Source organism: Garra rufa, chromosome 3 (genome assembly GCF_049309525.1).
Source record: "Garra rufa chromosome 3, GarRuf1.0, whole genome shotgun sequence".
NCBI classification, from domain to species: Eukaryota; Metazoa; Chordata; class Actinopteri; order Cypriniformes; family Cyprinidae; genus Garra; species Garra rufa.
Window position 1 is genome coordinate 16,732,871 of NC_133363.1, and position 25,613 is coordinate 16,758,483.

At 38.0% G+C, this 25,613-nt stretch overlaps 1 protein-coding gene across 1 annotated transcript in view; it reads left to right on the plus strand.

Annotated features, from left to right (window-relative positions):
• The window catches only part of LOC141331839 (cellular tumor antigen p53-like), a 39,619-nt gene extending 14,309 nt beyond the window's left edge, over positions 1–25,310 (plus strand). Inside the window, exons 6-11 of the mRNA XM_073836876.1 lie at positions 1,287–1,399; positions 23,005–23,114; positions 24,356–24,480; positions 24,594–24,673; positions 24,780–24,883; positions 25,014–25,310. Coding sequence (XP_073692977.1) covers positions 1,287–1,399; positions 23,005–23,114; positions 24,356–24,480; positions 24,594–24,673; positions 24,780–24,883; positions 25,014–25,089 — 608 coding nt within the window. The 3' untranslated portion in view covers positions 25,090–25,310. The remainder of the gene's footprint in view (positions 1–1,286; positions 1,400–23,004; positions 23,115–24,355; positions 24,481–24,593; positions 24,674–24,779; positions 24,884–25,013) is intronic.
• The last annotated feature ends 303 nt before the right edge of the window (positions 25,311–25,613 follow it).

The window sequence follows — 25,613 nt, forward strand, 5'->3', positions numbered from 1 at the left end:
GCCCACATATTAAAATGTGTATAATTCCGTTTTGGCAGAATAATTGATTTGCCTCAGTGTCTCGTCAGACACCCTCTTTCACTCCATATCACACCATCGCACGCCATCATTCATACTTCTTCACATCCGTTTACACACCCCCCTTTTTGGCTAAAATCAATTTTTATTTTTGTGCAACCTCAACAGATTGTGAACAATGATTTTAGTCACCGATTTTGAATAGACTAACATATTAGTTTTGTAGTAATTTTGGTGGTATTTCCGCGTTCTAAACGCCATATTATGCAACTCAGTCACCATAAAATTTTGTTTAACTGCTGTGTAAACCTTTTTTCTCAACAAAAACTAATAGATTATTTGGTTTAGAATAATTGTCCTAGGCATTGTGAGAAATTGTTAGAGAAATGTCACTTATTTGTTAATTTACATTTTAGTCATACACTTTATTGCTCATGACCTGTTTTGAGAAGAGCATAGCATTCTGTAACAAAAACAGTATTTTTAAAATTATAGTGGATTTGGGCGTCCACCATGACATTTGCTGTGAGAAGTACTGCAAGCGGAGTGATATATATGCAAACAGTGAACAGTTGGAGTTTTGTTGGACTCTAATATGACACTCTTATTAGCCAGATTCAAGAACCAGAAAGAACTGTTGTATGCGTGTATGTATCTGAGCAAATGTTAATTGAACTGTTGTATAAAATGAATAGCACAACAAAAAGTGAAATTAGTGACATCAGCGATTATGGGCCAAATATGCATCACACATTTGGAAAACATTACAAATATGGATCACACCATTTGGAAAGTATTATAAAGTAAATCATAACTTTTAAACATTTCACATTTTATTTAGTTTCACCAAGTTTCTCAAATAGGTATTACAAAGCCTGTTTAAGAAAGTCAAAAGATTAAAAAATGACAGAAGACATGTCATCTTACAGGATTTTGAATGGGCATGTGTGTTCTGTAGTTCAAGTGAGGTGCATGATGAGCTGTTGTTTACCTCGCTTGACAAATACATTAAGCATTTGAAATGTAATCATTTGCTTACACATATGGGAGGAATTATTGATTAAAGAAGATAAACATAAACATTAATATCTGTCAGCAGGACAGAATACTGAAGATAAAGTCTAGTTGAAAGAACAATCACTAATTTGTTTGTTTTTTTATGTGTATGTTGAAGTACAGTAGGTGAGCAGCCAGTGTAGTGTCAAATCATGACACTAGTGAGTATACATATAATTTTGTCTATATTGTTTGGCCTCATCTTTTCTCAGGTGTTTCCCACCGTAGCCATCTCATCCGTGTGGAGGGCAGTCAGAGAGTCCAGTATCACGAGGATCCAAACACCAAGCGGCATAGTGTGACATTGCCTTACGAGTCCCCACAGGTACCTCTGAATTTAGCACACTGTTCACAAATTCTATATATATATATTTTTTACAATTCAACTCACCTTTATTTATATAGCACATTTTTAACAATACAGACTGTGTCAAAGCAACTTTACAGTATTACATAGGAAAATGCCAATAATGCAAAAGGACAATAGTAAACACTCAGTTTTCAGTTGAAGTTAGTTCATCATTGATTCAGTGATGTCATCATCTGGCTCAGTTCAGTTCAAATAGTATCTGTGCAATCAAGTTGATGACATCACTGGAAATTAAGTGTCTTCAACTAAGCAAGCCAGAGGCAACAGCGGCAAGTAACCAAGAAAATGGAGAAAAAAAACCTTGGGAGAAACTTGGCTTAGTCATTCTCCTCTGGCCAGATGAACCAGCAGTTTATTCCATACTGCAGCAAAGTCAGATTTTGCAGAGGAATCATATGGTTCCTGTGGTCTAGGTGAGAAGGTCTTTGCTGGGGATCTGTCTCTGGGGCTCATCTAGTTGACATGGTCTCCACTGCCTGGAGTTTGGGTGCTAAATAGGAAAAGGATCTGACACCCGCAGTTGATTTTGATATTCTAGGTATTATCAAATGGCCAGAGTTTTGAGAACACAGCAGACGCGAAGGACTATAATGCGTTAAGAGCCTGCTCAAGTACTGAGGTGCTAAACCATTCAGGGCTTTATATGAGCAAAATAGCACGAGTAGACGTGAGATGGCTGTATACTGGCACCGCTGTGATTCGGCCATAGGTTATCACAGCGTGCCGATATACAGCCATATCTCATGTCTACGAGTGTGTTTTGACAGCACAAGTTTGTAATTGCATAAAATAACAGAGTGCTTTTAAAAGCCCTCTTTTGTCAAGAACCAATTCCTTCTGCCACAAATTCAAATCTAAATTTGACAGTTTAACAGCTCCATTACATATAAGCCTCCATTACTAATTTCAGAATGTCACTTTAGAACTAGTAACAAAGTAATGTTGAGTTGGCTCATTTAATAATTATAGTAAATTAATTATAGTAAAAGCAAAGTATTGTGTGTAGTAGAACACTGAGAGAGAAATGGACTGAATCTAAAACTACATTCAGTGACACAGGAACAGTAATTTCTTTTTAACATTATAGTGGATTTGGGCGTCCGCCATGTTTTATATTATTAGTAATAGACAGGCAAACATTATAATAATTTCCCGTTTGCCATCAGTATTTAGCAAATATGCATTTCAGTGTTTCCCACAGGTTTGAAGGCATTGTGTGGTGGTCAGTCTGGGGGTGTCTATGAGGGGGTTAGATGTTTGTCCGTGGGAATTTGCAGATGAAAAGAACGATTGGATAGGGGATACGATTGGATCCCCTAAAGGTTCCTAAAGGTTAAAAATAAAAATAAAAGTTAATAATTGGTTACACAGAACTTTATTACGTTAATTTAGCACCATATACAACAGCTTACTTAATGCACAGTCTAAAACTTTTGTTAGGGCTCCTTATTTTGCAGGGGTTCCTAACAAGGTTAATTTAGTTTTGCTTTTTTAAATTAGTTTTATTTTAAATAGAGATCACGATTTCCTAGCAATTCTAAACTAAGCGAAATAATGTGAGACAAAATATTAATTGCTTCAGTCTATTAAAAAGTGTTTAATTCATTTGAATGAATTATTAATAATTTAATACATAATATTTAAAAAAGAATATATTTAATACACCAACTTTTTATATTAAATTTATGAAAAAGTGGTTTGAATGAAAAAATTATTTGCTCACAAAAACAACTGGATGAACCTGCGTTTTTGAATCAATCTCTAGTAGTCAATGACAAATACATTTTTTAACAGTTGTTTCCATCTAGTGGTGAAACAAAGCAATCGACACAAACATTACTTGAAGCGCCAATTACTTTCAAAAATTGACGTGCTCTGTTTTGATATCTCTACCATAGACATCACATCAGTGTTTATATCCAAACTATGACCTTTAATCAGAATATTGCTGTGATAATATTAACGACTGGGTATTTGAAAAGACTGTTTTGCCAAAAAGGTTTTTTTTTTTTTTTTTAAATAAATATGATGACCGCTATCTGTCAGCGGCAGTGCAAATATAGATTTGAATGTTCCGGTAAGTCTTTTCAAAGGTTTAACAGACATGAGGAATCGTTGTCATTTAAAAATGATCGCGTAGGTTTTTTAATTTTTGAATCTCTATCATTATTATTATTATTTTTTTTTTGGTCGTTGTGGAATCTGTGGCGGTAGGAATTTAATCTGTGGCGCACCGCCACAGATTCGTCTATGTGTGGGAAACACTGCATTTATATCATTTAAACAAATGTCTAATAAACATTTAATTTTACAGATCTTGCAGACTTAGTCGAATCTAGTTGTGAGATGTGTGCATTTGTATCCTGCATGATCGTGTGTGCTCTGCGTAATGGTTGGTGTGTGCAAATTGAATGCGAACAGGAGTGTAGAGTTCAGCTTCACTGGAGATGTGCGATAGACGCACTTAAAACTCGCAATTTCAGATATGTTTATGCATTTGCCCACTGTCATATTAATATATTTTTTACTGTGTGCTGTATGTTAAATGAGTGTTTACTTGGCAATGATTTCCAATGCACATACACTTCCCAGATTTTTTTTTTCTGTTACTTTAGCCTACTTTGTGTAGTAACGAAACTCTCTATTTCAACATTTTAAACAGTAGGGCCCTACAATCTTTTTTTTTTTTTTTTTTTTTAATTTTTCTGATAATCAAATGAAAGCATAAACAGACATTTATTTATTTTTAATCAAATGAAAAATAAACCCTTTTATTTTTTGGCAAACAAACAGAGGTTTACTGTTAAAATTAATACATTAATACATTAATACATAAAAAATTTGGGAACATTTTATTTTACAGTCTCTTAACTAGTTGCTTATTAGCATGCATATTATTAGAATATTAGCCATTTATTAGTACTAATTAAGCACATATTAATGCCTTATTCTACATAGCCTTATTCTACATCCCTAATCCTACCCAATACCTAAACTTAACAACTACCTTACTAACTATTAATAAGCAGCAAATTAGGATTTTCTTGAAGGAAAAGTCATAGTTAATAGTAAATAAGTGTTCCCTATTCTAAAGTGTTACCAAAAGTTTTAATAATAATTGTAGTTTTTTCTACAATTAAGTGGTTAATCTTGTTGTAATATTTTTTTAATATTTATTATTTAAATAGGAATATATAAACACATACATTATACTGTACAAAAGTAGTACAGGACTAATATTGTTCTATTACATGTTAAACCGTACTTTTATTTTGACAGGTTGCTGTGAAGTTTCTGTGTGTATACAGTATGATATGATGCTAGTTTTCTAAAATGAAATGGTAAAATTGACAAGAAGTGACACTCACAGCCGCTTTGGAGATTGATTTTATCTGTTCATGTGAGATGCAAAGGCCAAAAATTACCGGGAGCGTCACGCGTGCTTCAGTATGCGTGTAATAAAAAAACACGTCTCCGCCAGGGGCGTTGCTAGTTGGGAGAGATAAGGGCCCCATAAAAAAAACTCTGCCAAAAATACATTAATTTCATACTTAGTAAAATTCCAATCCATTAAAATATTTGTGTATACTTGCAATAGTTTGGACTTTAGCACTACTTCCACAATTATGTCAGTTAAATGAAGTTCAATTCAATTAAATTCAATTACTACAAAATTAGTTTTAGCACGCTTAAGGTATACCAGTTTGGTATACTAAAAGTACAATTGCAGGGTATTTTTATTAAGCACATAAATATGTAAATATATTTGTAGAATACTTAGCACAAAATTAATGTTTATGTTCTGGATGCTGAACCTCACTGACCAGGGCCCGTATTCACAAAACATTTTATCTTACCACTAAGAGTTCTCCTAAATAGCAGTGAAAGTTTTTAGCTAAGAGTTTTCTCTTGAAACCTATTAACAAAGCTGCTGAGACAAACTTTTACAAAGCAGTAGAGAGAAGTCTTAAGCTAAGAGTAAAGGGCAGGGTTGACCTCGTTACTATGGTTGATGTCAGCATGCTCACTGACCATGCATACAGTGATTGGCTGTTAGGGGAGGGATCTCTGTCAGACATTTATTCTTAGAAATATTGTTGTAAATGTTGCCATATTCAAATAAAGTTTTAAAAAGTTAGTAAAAATGTTGCCACATTCAAAAATAATTTAAAATACAGGGCAAGTGTCACAAGTGTTCAAATGATTGACAGCCTTTTACCTGTGTGCTTCTTATAATAAACAATTAGCTGATATGCATGTAAACAGACTTTTTTAATGAGCTTTTTATGCTTTTAATGACACAGAATAGCAGAGAACTAACACAAAATCATTGGGTGAAGATAAGGGGGCGGGAGCAGCAAAATATTTCAAAACGGGAATCGAACTCAGGGCGCTTTGAGCAGAGTTACGCTATATATGACGCACTAACCGCTAGGCTATCGGCGCCGACGTTAAAAGCTTGTTTTCTATTCATGATAGAATAATCATGGCTGATAGAGAGATACGCAAACGTAAAACAAAACCAAACTGGATGCAAGAACAGCTGTTAATTCTTGCCCAACGTAGGATATAATCAAATGAAAATAACCTCCAAGACTAAAAAAAAAGTTGTGTGGGAATATGCATGCATATACATGCAGAGTGTTTCTAAAACGTTTAAGTTCCGAGGCAGATCGCCGTAAGGATTTGATCTTGTGATTTAAGCCTTATTAAGGCTGATTTATACTCGACGCGTTCTTCTGCACCACAAGCCTGGGCTGCCTGCGCGCGCACATCACCAAATTCTGGGCCCGTTCCTAAAAGATCTTAAGAAATAAAAGTAGCCTATCTCATAACTTAGCGATTTAGGAGAAAATCTTAAAAGTAATGCTTAAAACAATCCTAAATTTAGGACTCCTAATTTTTGCTCTAAGAGTATTTCACAAAGCGTTTTAGCACTAAAACTAGCTCCTAAATCTGCGAAATGTTCGGAGTAGTGGAGAGGACTCCTAAGTCACTAAGTCCTAAATCAAGTCCTAAAACTATCATATAATGGCTGCTGCCGGCTGTCTACAGAAACATTTTAGAAGCATTGGATGAAAATGAGCTTTTCAGAAGATGTGGTCTTAATCGCGAAGGACTGCTGTAGATTTGCAACAAATAGAAACAACCCAATAACGCCACAGATCAATGTTTTGACAATCCTCAAACGGCAGCTTCTTATGAATGCAATAAATATTTTAATGAGGCTAAGGATTTTAATCTGCAATAGCATAAGGTTACATGAAAACATTATCGGCAACTTAAAAAGTAATGTCCGTTTAGCTGTAGCAGTGGTTTGTCGCTTAAATTCTGCAATCTCTGCCTTAATTTGCATGACTTTGCAAAGAATACCGGCGCTTTTCACAGTCATCTTTGCTTCTGGACAAAAGTGGGAAAGCTGCATTTATTTGCACACACATTTTCCCACACATCTCTTTTAGTTTTTGAGGTTATCCCAACTTTGTTTTCATGAACAAATTGGGCAAGAAGTAAGAGTTGTTCTTGCGTCCAGTTTGGTTTTCTTTTACGTTTACATGCCTTACTAATCACCTATGATTATTCTACCCTGTTAATTAAAAGCGCACATGTTGCTGAAGATACACGTTTAATTAGTGACACTTAGCCTGCATTTTAAAATCTTTATTTGAATATGGCAACATTTTTATTTTAAAACCTAAATATGATATAATAGTGCACGGTACAATATTTCTATGAATAAATCTCTGACAGAGACCCCTCCCCTGTCAGCCAATCATTGTGTGCATAGTTAATAAGCATGCCGAAATCATCCATAGTAACGAGGTCAACTTTTACTTTTAGCTTAAGACTTCTCTCTATTCCTTAGTAAAAGTTTGTCTCAGCAGCTTTGTGAATAGGTTTTAAGAGAAAACTCTTAGCTAAAAACTTTTACTAGCATTTAGGAGAACTTTTAGTGGTAAGATGAAATGTTTTGTGGTTACAGACTCATGATCATGTGTACATAATGTATTGACATTAAACTAGTTTTTAACATGAAAATTGTATTCTTACATGCAGAGCCGGATTAACGCAAAGGCAAACTAGGCACGTGCCTATGGCCCGATTGGCGCGATGGGACCCAGACAGAGGGCAAAATAAAAAATAAAAAAATAAAAACAATAATAATAATTAAAATAAAATGTACAAATGTCCTATCTACAATTTATTCAATATTTATTAATTAACTAAAAATAGTGACGATGTTTATCTTAACCATAGACTGTTACATTACGTCACATTAACGGCAGCCCATGACTGTATATACACAAAGTATAGTCTTTGATATATAGCAGTGACCCGCGGTTACGAATAAAAAAATATTTTTAATGATATTCAGGTCGCGGACGGTCGGGTCGTTTGAAATAAAGATGCCAATTAAACCTTTGTAATTTATATAGTACTAGACACGATTTTCTATGAAATATATACTTATTGGCTGAATAATATTTACCTTTTGAACGTTAAGCGTTATTAACTGTAGAATAAATGCTGAGGAGGGACAAAATGCCTGATTTCCCAACAGGTTGAACTGAGCAATGTCATTGTACCATTTTTATAGGCTACTATATATATAGAATTATTAGACACATTTCACTATGTCTTTTCAAATGCCTAGGTTTGTTTAATTTCCTTAATTATAAAATTTCTAGCAGTATTTTTAAACGTTTATTCAAGCAATAATATATAAATTACCTCATATATGCTTGTTTAAAACGAGGGATTAATAACGAAATCCATGTAAAAACGGTATGTTTTCTTTACATTTCCACAGAGCGAAACGAACGAAATTAAACATTACTTAATAAATTCAAAGCACTATAATTTCCTTATTCATTTGATAAAACTATTAATATATATAAAATAATATTATTTTGTCATATTCGTGATTCCTGAATTTATATATGAAAACTTCGTTTTGAAGTGCATTCGTTATGTTTGTGTAAGAAAATTCGTTAACCTAGCCTATTAGAGAAAGTGGGACACCATACTATCAGCACGTGACATTAAGGCTTTGATTCAAGATGTATAAGGTACTTCAAACGGGACAATAGTAAGTCCGAGAGTTTTTCAAGTTAACTCACCTTGTTCACCTTGGTTAATAGAAAGTTGTTGCAAATATATTATGAACATTTTCATATGTTAGATTGCCACAAGTTCATATAAGTTCATTGTAAAAGTTTTGATGGATGTCAAATTCGAATGGGAAATGAGTGAAACACTCAATTAGACCGCTTATGTACACTTACATTAGTGTTATAGGGGTTTTAACAGCACTGTGTGCAATATCTTTCCTGGAGAGGATGGGCCACACCTCTCTACCACAATACCAACACGGCTTAGACGCAGAAAAGGTTCGAAAGTTGCGTCTAATGGGACTGATGGAAGTTCAAGTTCAGTTCATGGTTAATGAAAATTGTATTTTTTCTTATGTCCTTTTTTTTTTTTTTTTTTCTCTCTCTGTCGCTATATATCTATACAAGCAAAGAGGAATACTTATTTGACTTTTCAGAGTAAATGGAGTTTCTGAATTTCATTAGCTATAAAATAAATGGAATTAATAACCCAATAAAAAGGGAAAAAAAAAATTTACACAGTTAAAAAAAAGGCATGGCTCCGTAATACTACTCCAGGAAACACACTTACTGGAAAGAGAACACTTAAAACTAAAAAGAGAATGGGTAGATCAAGTGTATAGTTCATCATTTGGAAATAAAAAGAAAAGAGGAGTGGCTATTTTGTTTAGCAAAGCAGTGGGCTTTAACAATGAAAAGACCTTTCAAGATAAGGATGGACGATATGTTATGGTGGTTGGATCAATTGGAGGCACAAAGATTACAATTGTAAACATATATGCTCCAAATGAAGACTCTCCCTTTTTCTTTAAAAATTTAGCAGCACTTGTGGCAGATAAAAGTGAAGGGATTCTGATTATGGGAGGGGACTTTAATAGTATATTGAATTCTTACCTCAGATCAAACAGATCAGACCCAGTGTTTACAAAGCGAACTTGCAAAGACAAACGCTCTTTACAAACAAGGTACAACATAAAGTACAACAATGTCGGATGATTTTGAAGCTGGAGGAGAACATGAGATGGAGTTTTTTGCCGTTCCCTACCTTTTTGAGCCGGGATACACAGACGATGAACTCGGAGAGAGAATATGGAGGTGGCCTCGGGCAGACCGCATTCAAATGAGACGTGGTGGTGGGTCGCGAACGCGCATCACAGCCCTAGTGCTAGACGAGTTTCAGTGCTGCATCAAAGTCAAATTGAAGAGGACTCATCTGGTTCCCATGGCCTTGTGCCAGTGGCCGTTTAGGGTAGGAGTTCTTTCCTGTTGATCTGTCTCTGGGGCTGACATCTAGTTGACACGGTATCCGCTGACATTCGTATGTAGGTGTTGATCCACCACCTGCTCTTAGAACGGACTGGATCCGGGGGACTACAGTGATCATCTGATCTGGATACAGACTTCATCTGGTGGCTGTGGTGACCTCGGAATAAGAAACAAACAGACTAATATTCATCTGGTTTTCGCGGTCTTGCGTCGATGACCGTCTAGGTGATGAGGTCTTCACTGATGATCTGTCTCTGGAGCTCATCTAGTTGACATGGATTCTGCTGACTTTCAGGGCTGTAGAGGTTATGTCTGGGTGCTGATGGGTATGGACTGGATCCGGGGGACTGCAGTGACTGTCTGATCTGGATACAGATGGCTGCGGTGACCTTGGCTTAAGAAGGAAAGATACTAATATTAGCGTAGATGCCATTCTTCTTCTGGTGCAACGAGTACATCAGTTGTTATGGGATGTTAATGTTATGTTAATCCTTTAACAGATTTGAATTATAGAAATAATCTATAATCTATCCTTGAGGTCATGAACGCATGGATCAACTATGCATTCTGTTAGTTTTCCAAATTGGTATGTTTCGCCGGGCCAGTAAAAGCTAACACCATGTTTCTTGATGATATCTCAAGGGTATCTTAAGGGTAACATATAAAGCGTAAAAAGTAATGGCCCTAGTACTGAGCCTTGAGGTACTCCATACTGCACTTGTGATTGATATGATACCTCATTATTCACTGCTACGAATTGATGCCCGTCAGATAAGTACTTTTCGAACCATGCCAGTGCACTACCACTAATGCCAACATAATTTTCTAGTCTATTTAAAATAATATTGTGGTCAATAGTATCAAATGCAGCACTAAGATCCAGTAGCACTAATAGAGAGATGCAACCACAATCGGATGACAGGAGCTTTATTCTTCGTTAATTTAGCCACTGAATTTATTGAATAAATACCTAGGGTTATGTTTGTTTTCTTCTAAGAAAGACGAAAAATAATCAGATCTAGCAGTTTTTAATGCTTTTCTATAGGATGTTACATTCACGCCAGGCTGTACAGAAAACCTCTAGTTTTGTTTTCTTCCAGCTGCGTTCCATTTTCCGTCCTGTTCTCTTCTGTGCGCGAGTGTGCTCATTATACCACGGTGTCGGACTGTTTTCCTTAATCTTTCTTAACCGCAGAGGAGAATCTATATCTAAAGTGCTAGACAAAAGAGTCTAGTTCTTTAAATTCTTTAATAAAGTCTGTATGGTGCCCTGGTGGCCTGTATGCAGTAGCCAGTACAAACATCACAGGAGATTTATCATTAATACTTGTTTCTCTGGATAATGTTATATGGAGCACCAATAATTCAAACGAGTTATACTTAATATATAAAATATAAATTGTAGAAACACCTCCCCCCTTACCTTTTACACGCAGCTCATGTTTGTAACAGTAATTTTGGCGGGTAGCCTCGTTTAAAATAATGTAATCATCTGGTTTTAGCCAGGTTTCTGTCAAACAGAGCACATCTAGGTTATGTTCAGGGATCATATCATTTACAAAAAGTGCTTTCGTAGAAAGTGACCTGATTTTTTTCTCTGTATTATATACATTTTTTATTTGTTGAACATCAATTAAATTGTTACTCTTAAATTGCTTTGGACGTTTATTGTATTTTCTAGCTCGGGGAACAGACGCAGTCTCTATGGTGTGAAATCTAGGTGAAAGGGTCTCTATGTGCTGAGAATTAACTGATTTCTGTGACATAAGGCGGCTAGCAAGATGGTCAGTTTAGCCAGTCTGTCTGCTTCCTGACATGGGCCCCAGTTAGTCAAGTGCAAATTCTAAGACAATGTGCTATATTTCTAGAAAGGAGAGAAGCTCCATCTCAGGAGGGATGAAGACCATCTTTTTTCAACAGGTCGGGTCTGCCCCAGAAACTCGTCCAATTGTCTATGAAACCTATGTTATTCTGCGGGCACCACTTTGACATCCAGCCATTTAGTGATGACAATCTACTATGTATCTCGTCACCACGGTAAGCAGAGAGGGGACCAGAGCATATTACAGTGTCTGACATCGTATGTTATTGTATAATAAGTTTGATGGTTTTCAGTCTGAAAGTAGTTTTAAAAGCTTAAAGTTTGATAGATAGAAATTGTTAGATGATGAATAGAATGATGTTACCATGTTGCTAGTAACATGCTAATAACCTTTTAATCATGCTAACAATATTAATGATTAACAGGTTACTAACATGTTGTGATTAGCAAATCACTGGCATGTTGCTAGTTTGTTTTTAATATAATTAGCCTGTTACTTACAAGTTGCTAGCATGATGATTAGCAAGTTACTAGTGTGTTGTTAGCATGATTATAGCATGTTTCTGGCATTAGCAAGTTACTAGCATGTTAATATGATTAGCAAGTTAGTTTGACTGTTTGAGTAGATTTAGAAATAGTACATAGAAGGGAAGCTTGATTGAGTCTCAACAGATTCTGGGAATTTTGACAATCCCAGTCTATGGCATTTCCCCCAGTTTTATTCGTAATTTTTAGGAAAACTGTAATGCTGCGTTCCAGGCAGGTTTTTGAGCCCGTAAATCACGACTTCAAACCAGGACTCATGACTTTGTAGCGTTCTAAGCGAGTCACGCCAAACTGATTAAGCACATTTATTATTTTTATATTATTAATTTGATTGCAACGTTATATTGTCATAAACTCTATTTTTCCACCGTGTACCACTTGCATAAACACCGCACCCGTAGGGGCTGTCATTGTTGTTTCGCGGGCTATGTTACGTACAAGTTCATGGCCTTTCCGGTGCACTTTCACGGGTAGAAGGTTGGAAAAACATGGGTAACGGGTTGCCTGGAATGTGGCATAAGTCCAATCAGTTAGAAAAGAGATGTCTGAAGATCTGGGCTGAGTTTAGAGTTTGTAGAATTAAAGCTCTAGGAGGAGTAGCAATCAGAAATTTTAGTCTCAAAAAAAAAAAAAAGAATAATAATAATAACTAGATATGTACATTTCCTGAAGAAAATGTGAGTGGTGCTTGCGCTGGCAAAACTCGGCCCTCGGTTTCTAGGGTGTTGATATACAGTTGCTATGGCACCCATGATGGTTGCTAGGGCCGTTGCTATGGTACCCGGGGTGGTTGCTAGGGTGTTGCTATGCTGTTGCTAGGGTACATGGGGTGGTTGCTAGGGTGTTGCTATGCGGTTTCTAAGGTACCTGGGGTAGTTGCTATGCGGTTGCTAGGGTACTCGGAGTGGTTGCTAGGGTACCCGGGGTGGTTGCTAGGGCCGTTGCTAGGGTACCCAGGGCGGTTGCTAAGGTGTTGAAATGCGGTTGCTATGGTACTCGGGTGGTTACTAGGGCAGTTGCTATGCGGTTGCTAGGGTATTTAGGGGGTTGCTAGGGCCGTTGCTAAGGTAACCGGGCTAGTTGCTATGGTGTTGGTATGCAGTTGCTACTTGTCAAAGATCATTACTATGGAGTGTTATAGAGGTCTCTGCCTGATTAGCCCTTAGCTAATTGCTATTAGCATGAAGCTATTGAGTGCTAGCATTTGTGTAGCATGTGCAGAGTTTGCTAGCATGAGTCAAAAGTAGCAACTCCCATATCTATGCGACATTCTGATACAAAAATATAGGTCTTGCTAATTGGTTGCTAGGGTATTCTGTTTGGTTGCTAGGGAGTGGCCAATGACGACACTGTAAAGTGTAGTTGCCAGTATGAGTGATATAAACCAACCCCCATGTCTCTGTGACATTCAGGTCAGAAGATATGCCTGTGTGGCTTTAGGTTGCTAGGGTACTCTGTTTGGTTGCTAGGGAGTGGCCAATGACGACACTGTAAAGTGTAGTTGCCAGTATGAGTGATATAAACCAACCCCCATGTCTCTGTGACATTCAGGTCAGAAGATATGCCTGTGTGGCTTTAGGTTGCTAGGGTACTCTGTTTGGTTGCTAGGGAGTGGCCAATAACGACAATGTAAAGTGTAGTTGCCAGTGTGAGTGATTTAAACCAACCCCCATGTCTCTGTGACATTCAGGTGCGAAGATATGCCTGTGTGGCTTTGGGTTGCTAGGGTACTCTGTTTGGTTGCTAGGGAGTGGCCAATAGCGACACTGTAAAGTGTAGTTGCCAGTATGAGTGATTTAAACCAACCCCCATGTCTCTGTGACATTCTGGTGTGAAGATATGCCTGTGTGGCTTTGGGTTGCTAGGGTACTCTGTTTGGTTGCTAGGGAGTGTTAATGTTGATTGGTGATTGGGCGTTTGCTGCCCCGACTCAAAGGAGTCCGCCCCCTTGTCTCTATGGCACTCTGATCCAGAGATATGCATCTGGGCCCTTATAATGGAAGTCTATGGGATCAGTTGCTAGGGTGCCCTAAATGGTTGCTAGGGCGTGGCTTGACATCTTCATGATGATCCGTAGAGTCTGATTGGCCATTTGAGTAAAATGGGCCCGCCTCCATGTCTCTAGGCCAATGTGATGCTGAGTTATGCCCAATGCAAAATCCCTATATAAATTAACATGGGTTTTCATGGGACGTCCCTTCACCATTATAAGTCAATGGGGGAAATTTGGAGAGCTCTTGCACCCCAGGGGTAGAACTTTTACCCCATTGCGAGGAGTGTTCTCGCACAGCTTGATAGCCTCTCCAGATGTGGCGAATCAGGTGTTTCTACGAAATTCACTCTCGGTGCTACGTCCCGTCAAAGTTGGCCGCAATGCATTGTCTATGGGATTTTGGGGGCGAATAAAAATGGGCTGTGACATCATCGTACCCCCAATGGTTCTAAAAAGTTCTCAGAATTTTTTGCTCAATGGGCCGCACAATTTGACGCCAGTTTCGAGGGTCTACGACAAAAACTGCGGGAAGTAATTTTTTTGCATAAAGGGGGCGTTTGCGCCCCAGGGGTACAACTTTTACCCCATTGCGAGGTGTCTTCTCGTACAGCTTACCAGCCTCCCCAAATGTGGCGAATCGCGTTTTTCTACAAAATTCTTGCTCGGTGCTACGTCCCGTCAAAGTTGGCCGTAATGCATTGTCGTTGTAAATTTTGGTGTGGTTCTTTGCCCCGTGTGACATCATCGTACCCCCGATCGCTTATAAAAGTCATAGCACACCGAATCTATATAGGCCGCACGATTTGACGCCTGTTTCGAGGGTCTACGACAAAAACTGCGGGACTAGTTACGCGCCGAAATGTGTACGGAAGAAGTGGAATAATTATAATAATAATAAGTATGTCGAATAGTAATAGTGATGCTTTGCCTATGGCAAGCACCACTAACTAGATATGTACATTTCCTGAAGAAAATGTGAGTGGTGCTTGCAGTGGCAAAACTCGGCCCTCGGTTGCTAGGGTGTTGATATGCAGTTGCTATGGCACCCAGGATGGTTGCTAGGGCCGTTGCTAGGGTACCCAGGGTGGTTGCTAGGGTGTTGCTATGCGGTTGCTAGGGTACCCGGGGTGGTTGCTAGGCCCGTTGCTAAGGTGTTGCTATGCGGTTGCTAGGGTACCTGGGTGGTTGCTAGGGCTGTTGCTAGGGTACCCAGGGAGGTTGCTAAGGTGTTGCTATGCGGTTGCTAGGGTACCCAGGGTGGTTGCTAGGGTGTTGCTATGCGGTTGCTAGGGTATCCGGGGTGGTTGCTAGGGCCGTTGCTAGGGTACCCGGGGTGATCGCTAGGGTGTTGCTATGCGGTTGCTATGGTACCCGGGGTGGTTGCTAGGGTGTTGCTATGCAGTTGCTAGGGTAACCAGGGTGGTTGCTAAGGTGTTGCTATGCGGTTGCTAGGGTACCCGGGTAGTTGCTAGGGCCGTTGCTAGGGTACCCGGGTGGTTGCTAGGGCCGTTGCTAGGGTACCCAGAGTGGTTGCTAAGGTGTTGCTATGCGGTTGCTAGGGTACCCGGGGTGGTTGCTAGGGTGTTGCTATTCGGTTGCTAGGGTACCCGGGGTGGTTGCTAGGGTGTTGCTATGCGGTTGCTAGGGTACCCAGGGTGGTTGCTAGGGTGTTGCTATGCGGTTGCTATGGTGCTCGGGTGGTTACTAGGGCAGTTGCTATGCAGTTGCTAGGGTACTTGGGTGGTTGCTAGGGCCGTTGCTAAGGTAACCGGGCTAGTTGCTATGGCATTGGTATGCAGTTGCTACTTGTCAAATATCATTACTATGGAGTGTTATACAGGTCTTTGCCTGATTAGCCCTTAGCTAATTGCTATTAGCATGAAGCTATTGAGTGCTAGCATATGTAGCATGTTGAGAGTTTGCTAGCATGAGTCAAAAGTAGCAACTCCCATGTCTATGCGACATTCTGATACAAAGATATAGGTCTTGCTAATTGGTTGCTAGGGTACTCTGTTTGGTTGCTAGGGAGTGGCCAATGACGACACTGTAAAGTGTAGTTGCCAGTATGAGTGATTTAAACCAACCCCCATGTCTCTGTGACATTCAGGTCCGAAGATATGCCTGTGTGGCTTCGGGTTGCTAGGGTACTCTGTTTGGTTGCTAGGGAGTGGCCAATGACGACACTGTAAATTGTAGTTGCCAGTATGAGTGATATAAACCAACCCCCATGTCTCTGTGACATTCAGGTGTGAAGATATGCCTGTGTGGCTTTGGGTTGCTAGGGTACTCTGTTTGGTTGCTAGGGAGTGGCCAATGACGACACTGTAAAGTGTAGTTGCCAGTATGAGTGATATAAACCAACCCCCATGTCTCTGTGACATTCAGGTGTGAAGATATGCCTGTGTGGCTTTGGGTTGCTAGGGTACTCTGTTTGGTTGCTAGGGAGTGTCAATGTTGATTGGTGATTGGGCGTTTGCTGCCCCGACTCAAAGGAGTCCGCCCCCATGTCTCTATGACACTCTGATCCAGAGATATGCATCTGGGCCCTTATAATGGAAGTCTATGGGATCAGTTGCTAGGGTGCCCTAAATGGTTGCTAGGGCGTGGCTTGACACCTTCATGATGATCCGGAGAGTCTGATTGGCCATCTGAGTAAAATGAGCCCGCCTCCATGTCTCTAGGCCAATGTGATGCTGAGTTATACCCAATACAAAATCCCTATGTAAATTACCATGGGTTTTCATGGGACGTCCCTTACCATAGAAAGTCAATGGGGCAAATTTGGAGAGCTCTTGCACCCCAGGGGTACAACTTTTACCCCATTGCGAGAAGTCTTCTCGCACAGCTTGATAGCCTCTCCAGATGTGGCGAATCACGTGTTTCTACGAAATTCTTGCTTGGCGCTACGTCCCGTCAAAATTCGTCCCAATGCGTTGTCTATGGGATTTTGGGGCCGAATAAAAATTGGCTGTGACATCATCGTACCCCTGATCGCTTATATAAGTCGGGGATCTACATTCCCGTATTGGCCGCACAATTTGACGCCCATTTCGAGGGTCTACGTCAAAAATTGCGGGACGAGGGGCGCGCCAAAATTTGAATAAAAAAGAGGCATTTGCGCCCCAGGGGTACAACTTACACCCCAATGCGAGATGTGTTCTCGCACAGCTTGACAGCCTCTCCAGTTGTGGTGAATCACGTGTTTCTACGAAATTCTGGGTCTGCGCTACGTCCCGTTAAAGTTGGCCGTAATGCATTGTTGTTGTAAATTTAGGGCCGCTTTTGCCCCCCGTGTGATGTCATCGTACCCCCGATCGCTTATAAAAGTCATAGCACACCGAATCTATATAGGACGCACGATTTGACGCTTGTTTCGAGGGTCTATGATAAAAACTGCGGGACTAGTTACGCGCCGAAAAACGTACGGAAGAAGTAAGAAGAAGAAGAAGAAGAAGAAGAAGAAGAAGAAGAATAAGTATGTGAGATAGTAATAGTGATGCTTTGCCTATGGCAAGCACCACTAACTAGAAGCTAAAGTTCGAAAACAAACTTTAAATGTTGGCTGGGCGAGCCAACCTGGGCAGCCTTGGGGCAAAAGAGCCAGAGCACTTGTGTGTCCAGCGTTCTTGAGCTGCCTCGCTGTCAAAATGCGCCCTTGCTATTTCAAATTCTAATAAAAAAGCCTACTTTTTTGTATTGTTTTTATATGCTTGTAATTGTTTTCCCTGTTTGCTATTTCAAAGTTCTGTCACCTAAATGAAACACTGTAAAAAAGCCTTTGAATTGAGATCTTGAAGGATTAGATATCCTGTGGCCCCCTCTTGTGGATAACATTACCATTATTGCCTTCATCTCTGAACCACATTGCATGGTTTATCATATATTGATCCTTGTTAAAGCAATAAATAAAAGCATACATACATACATACATACATAAAAGAAGCCAAGACAAATGAACGATTTATTTAATTTTTTTATGGAGTAACATTGACATGCTGTTAGCATGTTTCTAGCCTAATCGACATGTTTCTAGCATGATTAGCATGTCGTTAGCCTTTTTCTAACATGTTTCTAACATGATTAGCCTGTTACTTGCATGTTTCTAGCATGATTAGAATGTTGCTAGCATGATGTTAGCATTAGTAGCCTGTTGTTAGCATGATTAACAAGTTACTAGCATGTTTTAGCATGATTAGCATTTTGTTAACATGTTTGTAGCCTGATTAGCATGTCATTAACATGATTCTAGTTGCTAGGCATAGATAAATGGATGGATGGATAGATAAATATTAGATTAATTCAAATGAGTTTAAATGGATTAGAAATATCCACAAGTTTCCGGGAGGTGCTACTGTAAAAAAAAGAACATGGGTACAACTTCTAGTGAAGCGGTGGACGTAGTATACCAATGGTATTTTGTGTGCTAATTAGAGGCTATATGTTTTTTGGACCATTGTTTACTTTGTAAAGTTGTTCGAATTTGTGTTCCCACATCGTTAGCAAGTTTGAATAACTAAATCTTGAATGACTGTCAACTAGTAATATGACATTTGAACCGAGACATCAGAGCCTGTGTTAAAAGGCATGCCAGATGAAGCCTTGATTTGAGACTTGCGTTGTTAACAGAAATCACTTTACTAATTACAAATGAAGCCTCACTTTCTGTCCAGTCATGTGCTCAATTCACTTTGTGTGTCGGAAATGTTCGAACATCCAGATCTTACTTTGCGAGTATCATTGGGACTTATTATGCTTGGAGAGCCACATACTGTTATGCTACTTTTTTCTGAGACTAAATTTTCTGAACGCATCTCCTCCTAGGCCTTTAATGCCACAAGCCCCAAACTTGGCAGATACCTGGGCCCTGATGTGAAGTTAGTTGCTATATCTTTTTAGACTGATCAGACTTAGTTTATTTATTATAAATTTTTTAATATGAAAAATTTCCCATAGACTTACATGGGCTGAGAAAAAATGCGCCCTCTAAAGGAGCAATTCCACTCCACTGAAGAGGCGGGGGTGACCTCTTACCTACTTTCACTTTGAAATCGGTGGAAAATGCAAATAAATAACGCCTTTGAAATTAAAATATTCCAGCGATTTAATCCAATCCACCCATCAGAACACATCAAGAGCTGAATTCAGCTGTTTGTGAGCTGTTTTATTTAAAACCCTAAGTATTTCCATCAACGCATACACTTTTTTTTGTCAACGTGTACATTCTCTGTATATGTGGTCACAAACGACATAATTTGCACGAATTTGACCGCCTTTAAAATTAAAATATTACAGCAATTTAATTCAATCCACCGGCTCGCATTTCTCCGTCTGTGTCAACAAAGATATAATTTGCACGTCTTTTAAAGGTATTTAAATACAAACACTACAGCGATTCAACACAATAATAGTAGAGTAATATATTAAAAAGGTCAAATGCTTGCTTATTTGTGCTTTTCTGGTCAACTGCACAGCAACGCGTCGCGGCTTTGAGGCACGCGCTCCGAACTACATTAATCCTCGCTTCTGCCAATAAGAAACACTTCTCTCGGATAAACACAGACAAGATCATTTCAAAATACATAATAGCTTAACAAATATAATTGAAAACACTCGTTTATGTCTCAAGTGAACATAAACTGTTGAGAAATAAATCGGATGTGGATCATTATATTGGATTTCAACATTAAAGCGGCCACATTCTGCTTTCTGTCTTCAATGTTACTCCATAAAAAATAAAAATAAATCGTTCATTTGTCTTGGCTTCTGTTATATATTTATGTATGCATTTATTTATTGCTCTAACAAGGATCAATAATAATGAAAACAGTGCAATGTTCATGTGGTTCATATTGCTTATGTTGTCCAAAAGAGGGGGCCACAGGATAACTAATCCTTCAAGATCTCAATTCAAAGACCTATTTACAGTGTTTCATTTACCTAACAGAACTTTGAAATAGCAAACAGGGAAAACAATTACAAGCATATAAAAACAATACAAATAATTATTTCACATCCAGCTAGTCAACTCTGTTGAACCTGTTGTCATAGCCTAGTCTGCTTTTTTATTAGATTATGAAATAGCAAGGGCGCATTTTCACAGCGGGGCAGCTCGAGAACGCCGGACACCCAAGGCTGCCCGGGTTGGCTCTCCAAGCCAACATTTAAAGTTTGTTTTCGAACTTTAGCTTCTAGTTTAATAATTGCATTTTTAAATACCCAGTCATACAAGTAGTATGAAGAATACAGTGTATTTCAGGGAAATTAAATATTTGCAATAGGCAATTCATATACATTTACATTCTTCTTCTATTACATCATATTGATATTCGTACTGGCATTTAATGACACACTTTAATGGGTAAATTAATTTATTAGAGTCAGAAATTCAACAAACACACACAGGGTTAGGCTTTTATTTGTGCATGTAACATGAGTCGATCTATGGAAATTAAGGTGAATGCTTCTTCCGAAGTAGCTTCACAGGTTTTTTGCTGCTTTATTTTTTACTAACCACCAGATAGCGCTGTATTCAACACTCTTGAATTGTCTTGTCTCATTTGAACATTTTGTCAATCTAAGTCTATGGGATTTTTCCCAGGTTTAATTGTTGTTTTTAGGAAAACCGTAAGTCTGATCAGTTAGAAAAGATATAGCAACTCGTGTCAAATCAGTCTGAAGATCTGGGCTGTGTTTGGAGTTTGTAGAGTTAAAGCTCTAGGAGGAGTAGCAGTCAAAAATTTTAGTCTCAGAAGAATAATAATAACTAAGTTTAAATGGCATTTCAGTAAGTTGGCCTTCTATATATAACCTATGAACCTAACTAATATTTAAACACTCTCCATGCTATGTACGCATAGTGTGTGCACATTTATCCTTGCAAGTACAATTTTGGCTGTATTATTTGTGTCCCCTTTGAAAATTTCTCATGAGATTTTTTTTTTTCTTAATTGTAAAATTTTGATGAATTGAAATTGAATGAATTAAAATTACTGGATGAAGGATGATCATCTTTAACTCAACCTTGCCAAGACAGAACTGCTTGTGGTCCCATCAAACCCATAATTTGATCACAATTTCAACATCCAGTTAGGCACATTAACTCTTTTAAAAACAGTCAGAAATCTTGGAGTTGTGATTTATGATCAACAGATTTTTGCAGGCGGCTTTGTTCATATCTACCAATGGCATATCTCACGTGTCTAAACAAACAGCATCAGGTGTTAGTGATTTCCGCCTCTAGAGGATGCTCCCGTACAGTAAAAATATAGCAGACCTCCTCAGCCACTCCAGCAATAGTCTCAGCCTCAGACGTCACGCCCACGGAACGTTGGCTAAATGTCTGATGCATATGGTACACTTAACTGGAAACACTTCAGGAATGTCGAAGTCATCATCTGATTAGTTGAATTTGATCGGATTTCTGGAACACGCGAGTGTCGCGTTTTATTTTCGGTCCGCCGGGAAACAAAGTGCAGACTGATTTACTCTGCGTTTTGCTAAAAGGTGCTTATGCAGACGCCGTTGTTGTTATACGCATTTGCGACGTTCGCGAACAAATTACTGACTTACTGCTTGTTCTCCCTCTTCTTTGTTAACTTTCAATGCTGGTTATTTCAATGACTGACTTGTTGCATGCCAGTCTGTTGTTGTGGGGGCATTTCTACGCCCCGAAAAGTGACACTGAACGAAACGAACTGTGATTGGTTGTTTGATATGTCGGTCAAACGGCCTTATGGGCGGGCCTTGGCCAATTAAAGCTGCCATGAATTCCAGACCTTCAGCCGTCAGTCTGAAGGTCTGGCTACGCGAGACTACTCCAGAAATGGATGCAACCCGGAAAAATTCCCAGAGCCATTCCACTCCTGCTGTATGCAGGTTTTTTTTTTTATTATTAAAAAGAACCCGCAGAGACCCTTGTCTGACTGATTTTTAAGCAAGGCCAGTACAGTAGTCGTCATTTAGATTTTTTGTTTTGTTTTTACTTTTACATAATTTCTGTGTTTTATTTCTTCCAGAACTTGCTCTGTATTTTTTTTTCTTTCTGTAATGTTATCTTCTTATTACAGAATGAGGCAAAAATATTATAATGGTAAAAAAGGCTGTGTCGATTAGCAATTCATTATAATATACATAATTATTATAAAAATACCAGAAAAGGCTTGAAGAACACAGCTAAACTATATATTGTTGCAGTTGAGGTTTTATTGTCTTTGTTTCATCATTTAAAACATTTCTGTATTTTAATTCAGCTACAGTGATAGATGGAAGCTTTTATCCATATTAGGGATTTCCTGGAGCGTAGTAAGTTTTTACTTCTGTAATGCATATGTAGATTTTCTGTGCAAGGGCACCCTCTGGTTTCCATTATGAATGAAACACAGTTCACGTGGTTATATAGCTAAAACTGGCCAATCACAAAAGAAATTTGAAGTAGACATATGATTAATGTTTTTCTACAGTGTACAGAAGTGTAATAGAGTTTAAATCGCAAAAAACAAAAAAAAACAAAAAGAAAATCTCATATGCCAAGCCATCAGAACTGAACTGAACCAAACCGAAAACTGTGGTTAAAACAATTGTACTGTTGCATCCCTGCTGTTTACTTTGAAATACTGTGTAACAGGAATTGCACAAAATGTGTGACTGAGTGCAGACTTTCTAACCTTTGGAAAATATTTAATATTAAATCTTGAATTTTGCACATTGTGCAATAGAGGCCAACATGTTACATGGTAGCTAAACGTATTACTGTAGCTAACCAGTCTGGAAGAAGTAACTATTCAGTAACGTCATTGTTTGTATTTTGGCTCTATTCATATAGCTGGGTTCAGTGGTAACCACCATACTACTGAACTTCATGTGCAACAGCAGCTGTATGGGTGGGATGAATAGAAGGCCAATTCTCACCATACTGACCCTGGAGACATTTGAGTGAGTCCCTCTCTCCTGTTTTCTCTTCTTTTGTCTTTTCTGTCCGTAGGCTGTTGTACAAGTTTCTGGCGGTAATGGAGATCAGGGACTGTATTTACAAAACATCTAAAAGTACCTCCTAACTTGCCTAAGACCAAATCACAAACAATCCTTATAAATGACACTTGCTGGCAGTCTGCCTTGGAATTTAAACATATTAGAAATATTTCAGAATAATTTCCTTTTAATTTAATCATGTCCTTCTTTTCATGCATTTTCATTCACTGTTGTGGGTTCACTTAGCAGCAGTAAAACCAGCAGTGCATTTACTTGCTGGCAACCTGCCACAATAAAAGCTCGCTGATTTTTAGATCTTAAAATGTTGGAAAAATAATTAAAAAAAAAAAAGAAAAAAGAAATAATACACATAATATAATGCTAATATTTACTTTTCATTTAGTGTATTTTTTTTATTGCAAGTGTACTATAAAATAATAGTATTTTTATTTGGGCTACTACTTAATTTTTTTATTTTAAAATATAATAGTAGCATATTATCTAACTTAAAAAATAAATGGTGTTTTAGCAATAATACCATTATTAGTATTATACATTTTTTTTAAATATATATTTAGTTGGTCACACTATGTGTAGCGTGAGCACCAAACCAAATCTCCAGGTGCTCTCATGAGAACCAGACTGAAAAACTTAACAACTTCTAACTTACCAAGTCAGTCTGCAGCCGAAGAGTGGCAAAGACCTGCTTATAAAAGGTTCAGACTAAAACAGCTTTTCATTTTTTCAATTTTCATTATATGCATATCTTGTTTACGAGATGCAAATGTGTAAAAGGCTGACAGTTAGATGAACATGTACGTACTTAGGCCTACATTTTTAAAAACTTTATTTGAATATGGCAACCTTTTTATTTTAACATCTTTATTTAAATATGGCAACATGATAGCTTATTGTATAATATGTCTATGATTAAATTGCTGACAAAGACCCATGCCCTATCAGCCAATCACTATGGGCATAGTTAGTAAGCTTATTGACATCATCCATAGCAAAAAGCTCAAGTTTGCTTATTTTTCCCTATTCTTAAGTAAATGTAGCTCTCAGCATCTTTGTAAATGGGTTTAAAGAGAGTTCTCCTAAATAGCAGTAAAATTGCTTAGGTAAGAGTTTTCTAAGTGATAAGAGAGAATGTTTTGTGAACACACCCCCAGAGTTGACTGTTTGTTGGTGCTCTGCATTCACAGCGGACAGGTTCTTGGTCGCCGATGTTTTGAAGTTCGAGTGTGTGCCTGTCCAGGCCGCGACCGCAAAACAGAAGAAGACAATCTGAAAAAGATTACTGGGGAAACAGTTACTGGGACAAAGAGAAGTAAATGAAATTAAATAAGGATAAAATAAGATTGGTAACTGCCTCAAATGAATGTCTAACCCACTAAGTAATATGTGCTATGTCTTAACTCTTGTTTACACAAATTACACCAGAGCGTCAAATTTCGGATCAGTTAAAAGAGGCACTCCCTGCAGCTGGTCCTGAATCCACTGATGAAATTTACATTCTTCATGTGTGTAACATTGGAATATTTATAAATTACTTTTATCTTTATAAAAAGACATTTCATGAAAATATTTTTTGATTATTCCGAGGTTCTTTTTGTGCTTGTTTTCCAGATACGTGGAAAGGAACGTTTTGAAATGCTAAGGACTATAAACGCTAGTTTGGAACTTATGCACATGATGCCTGCTGCTGACCGAGAAAAGTACAGGCAAAAACGGTATGACTCCTAGTAGACTTTTTGTAGGTCTCTGTTATTGTCCCTTTTTTTTAACACTGGTTAATATTTTCTGTATTTTTTTTTTTTAATAAAATGTTTTTACTTTCTTCTTTTTTTATCTCTCCTGTAGAAACGCCATAAAACTTGATCAAGCCAGTCCGCAGCCGAAGAGTGGCAAAACATTTCTTGTAAAAGATTCAGAATAAAACGGCTTTGCTGCTTTTTCTATGCACAAAAATCTGAAGTCTACTTCTAGCTTTTCTGAAGATGAGAGCGTAACCTGAGTTCAAGCTGTTGTATATAGCCAACCAGAATTTCATGATTTTTTGTTTTTGCACAGTTTTTTTTTTATTTTTTCTAACTATTGAAATAAAATGTTTTGTAATGTAATTGTTCTCTTTATTTATACTTATGCTCATACAGTCTTACAGCACTACTGTGTGTCACTCCTTTTTGCATCTTTATTCTCATGCAAAGCTTTACTTTGCTTTATTTTTGATCTTTATTTTTGTAACATTTTGTAAATTTAGCAAGGATAAAAATATAAACAAATAAAATAAAACAAAGCTGACCTTTTATGATTGCATATTAGATCTGATGAATAAAACATCCTAACAGGAAGAGTTTCTTAACTCTTGCTTGTAAAGAGTAGGCGTGAATGCCCGGTGTTCTGGCCAAATTCCCTCCTCTGGCCCTTGTCAATCATGGCCTCCTAATAATCCCCATTCAT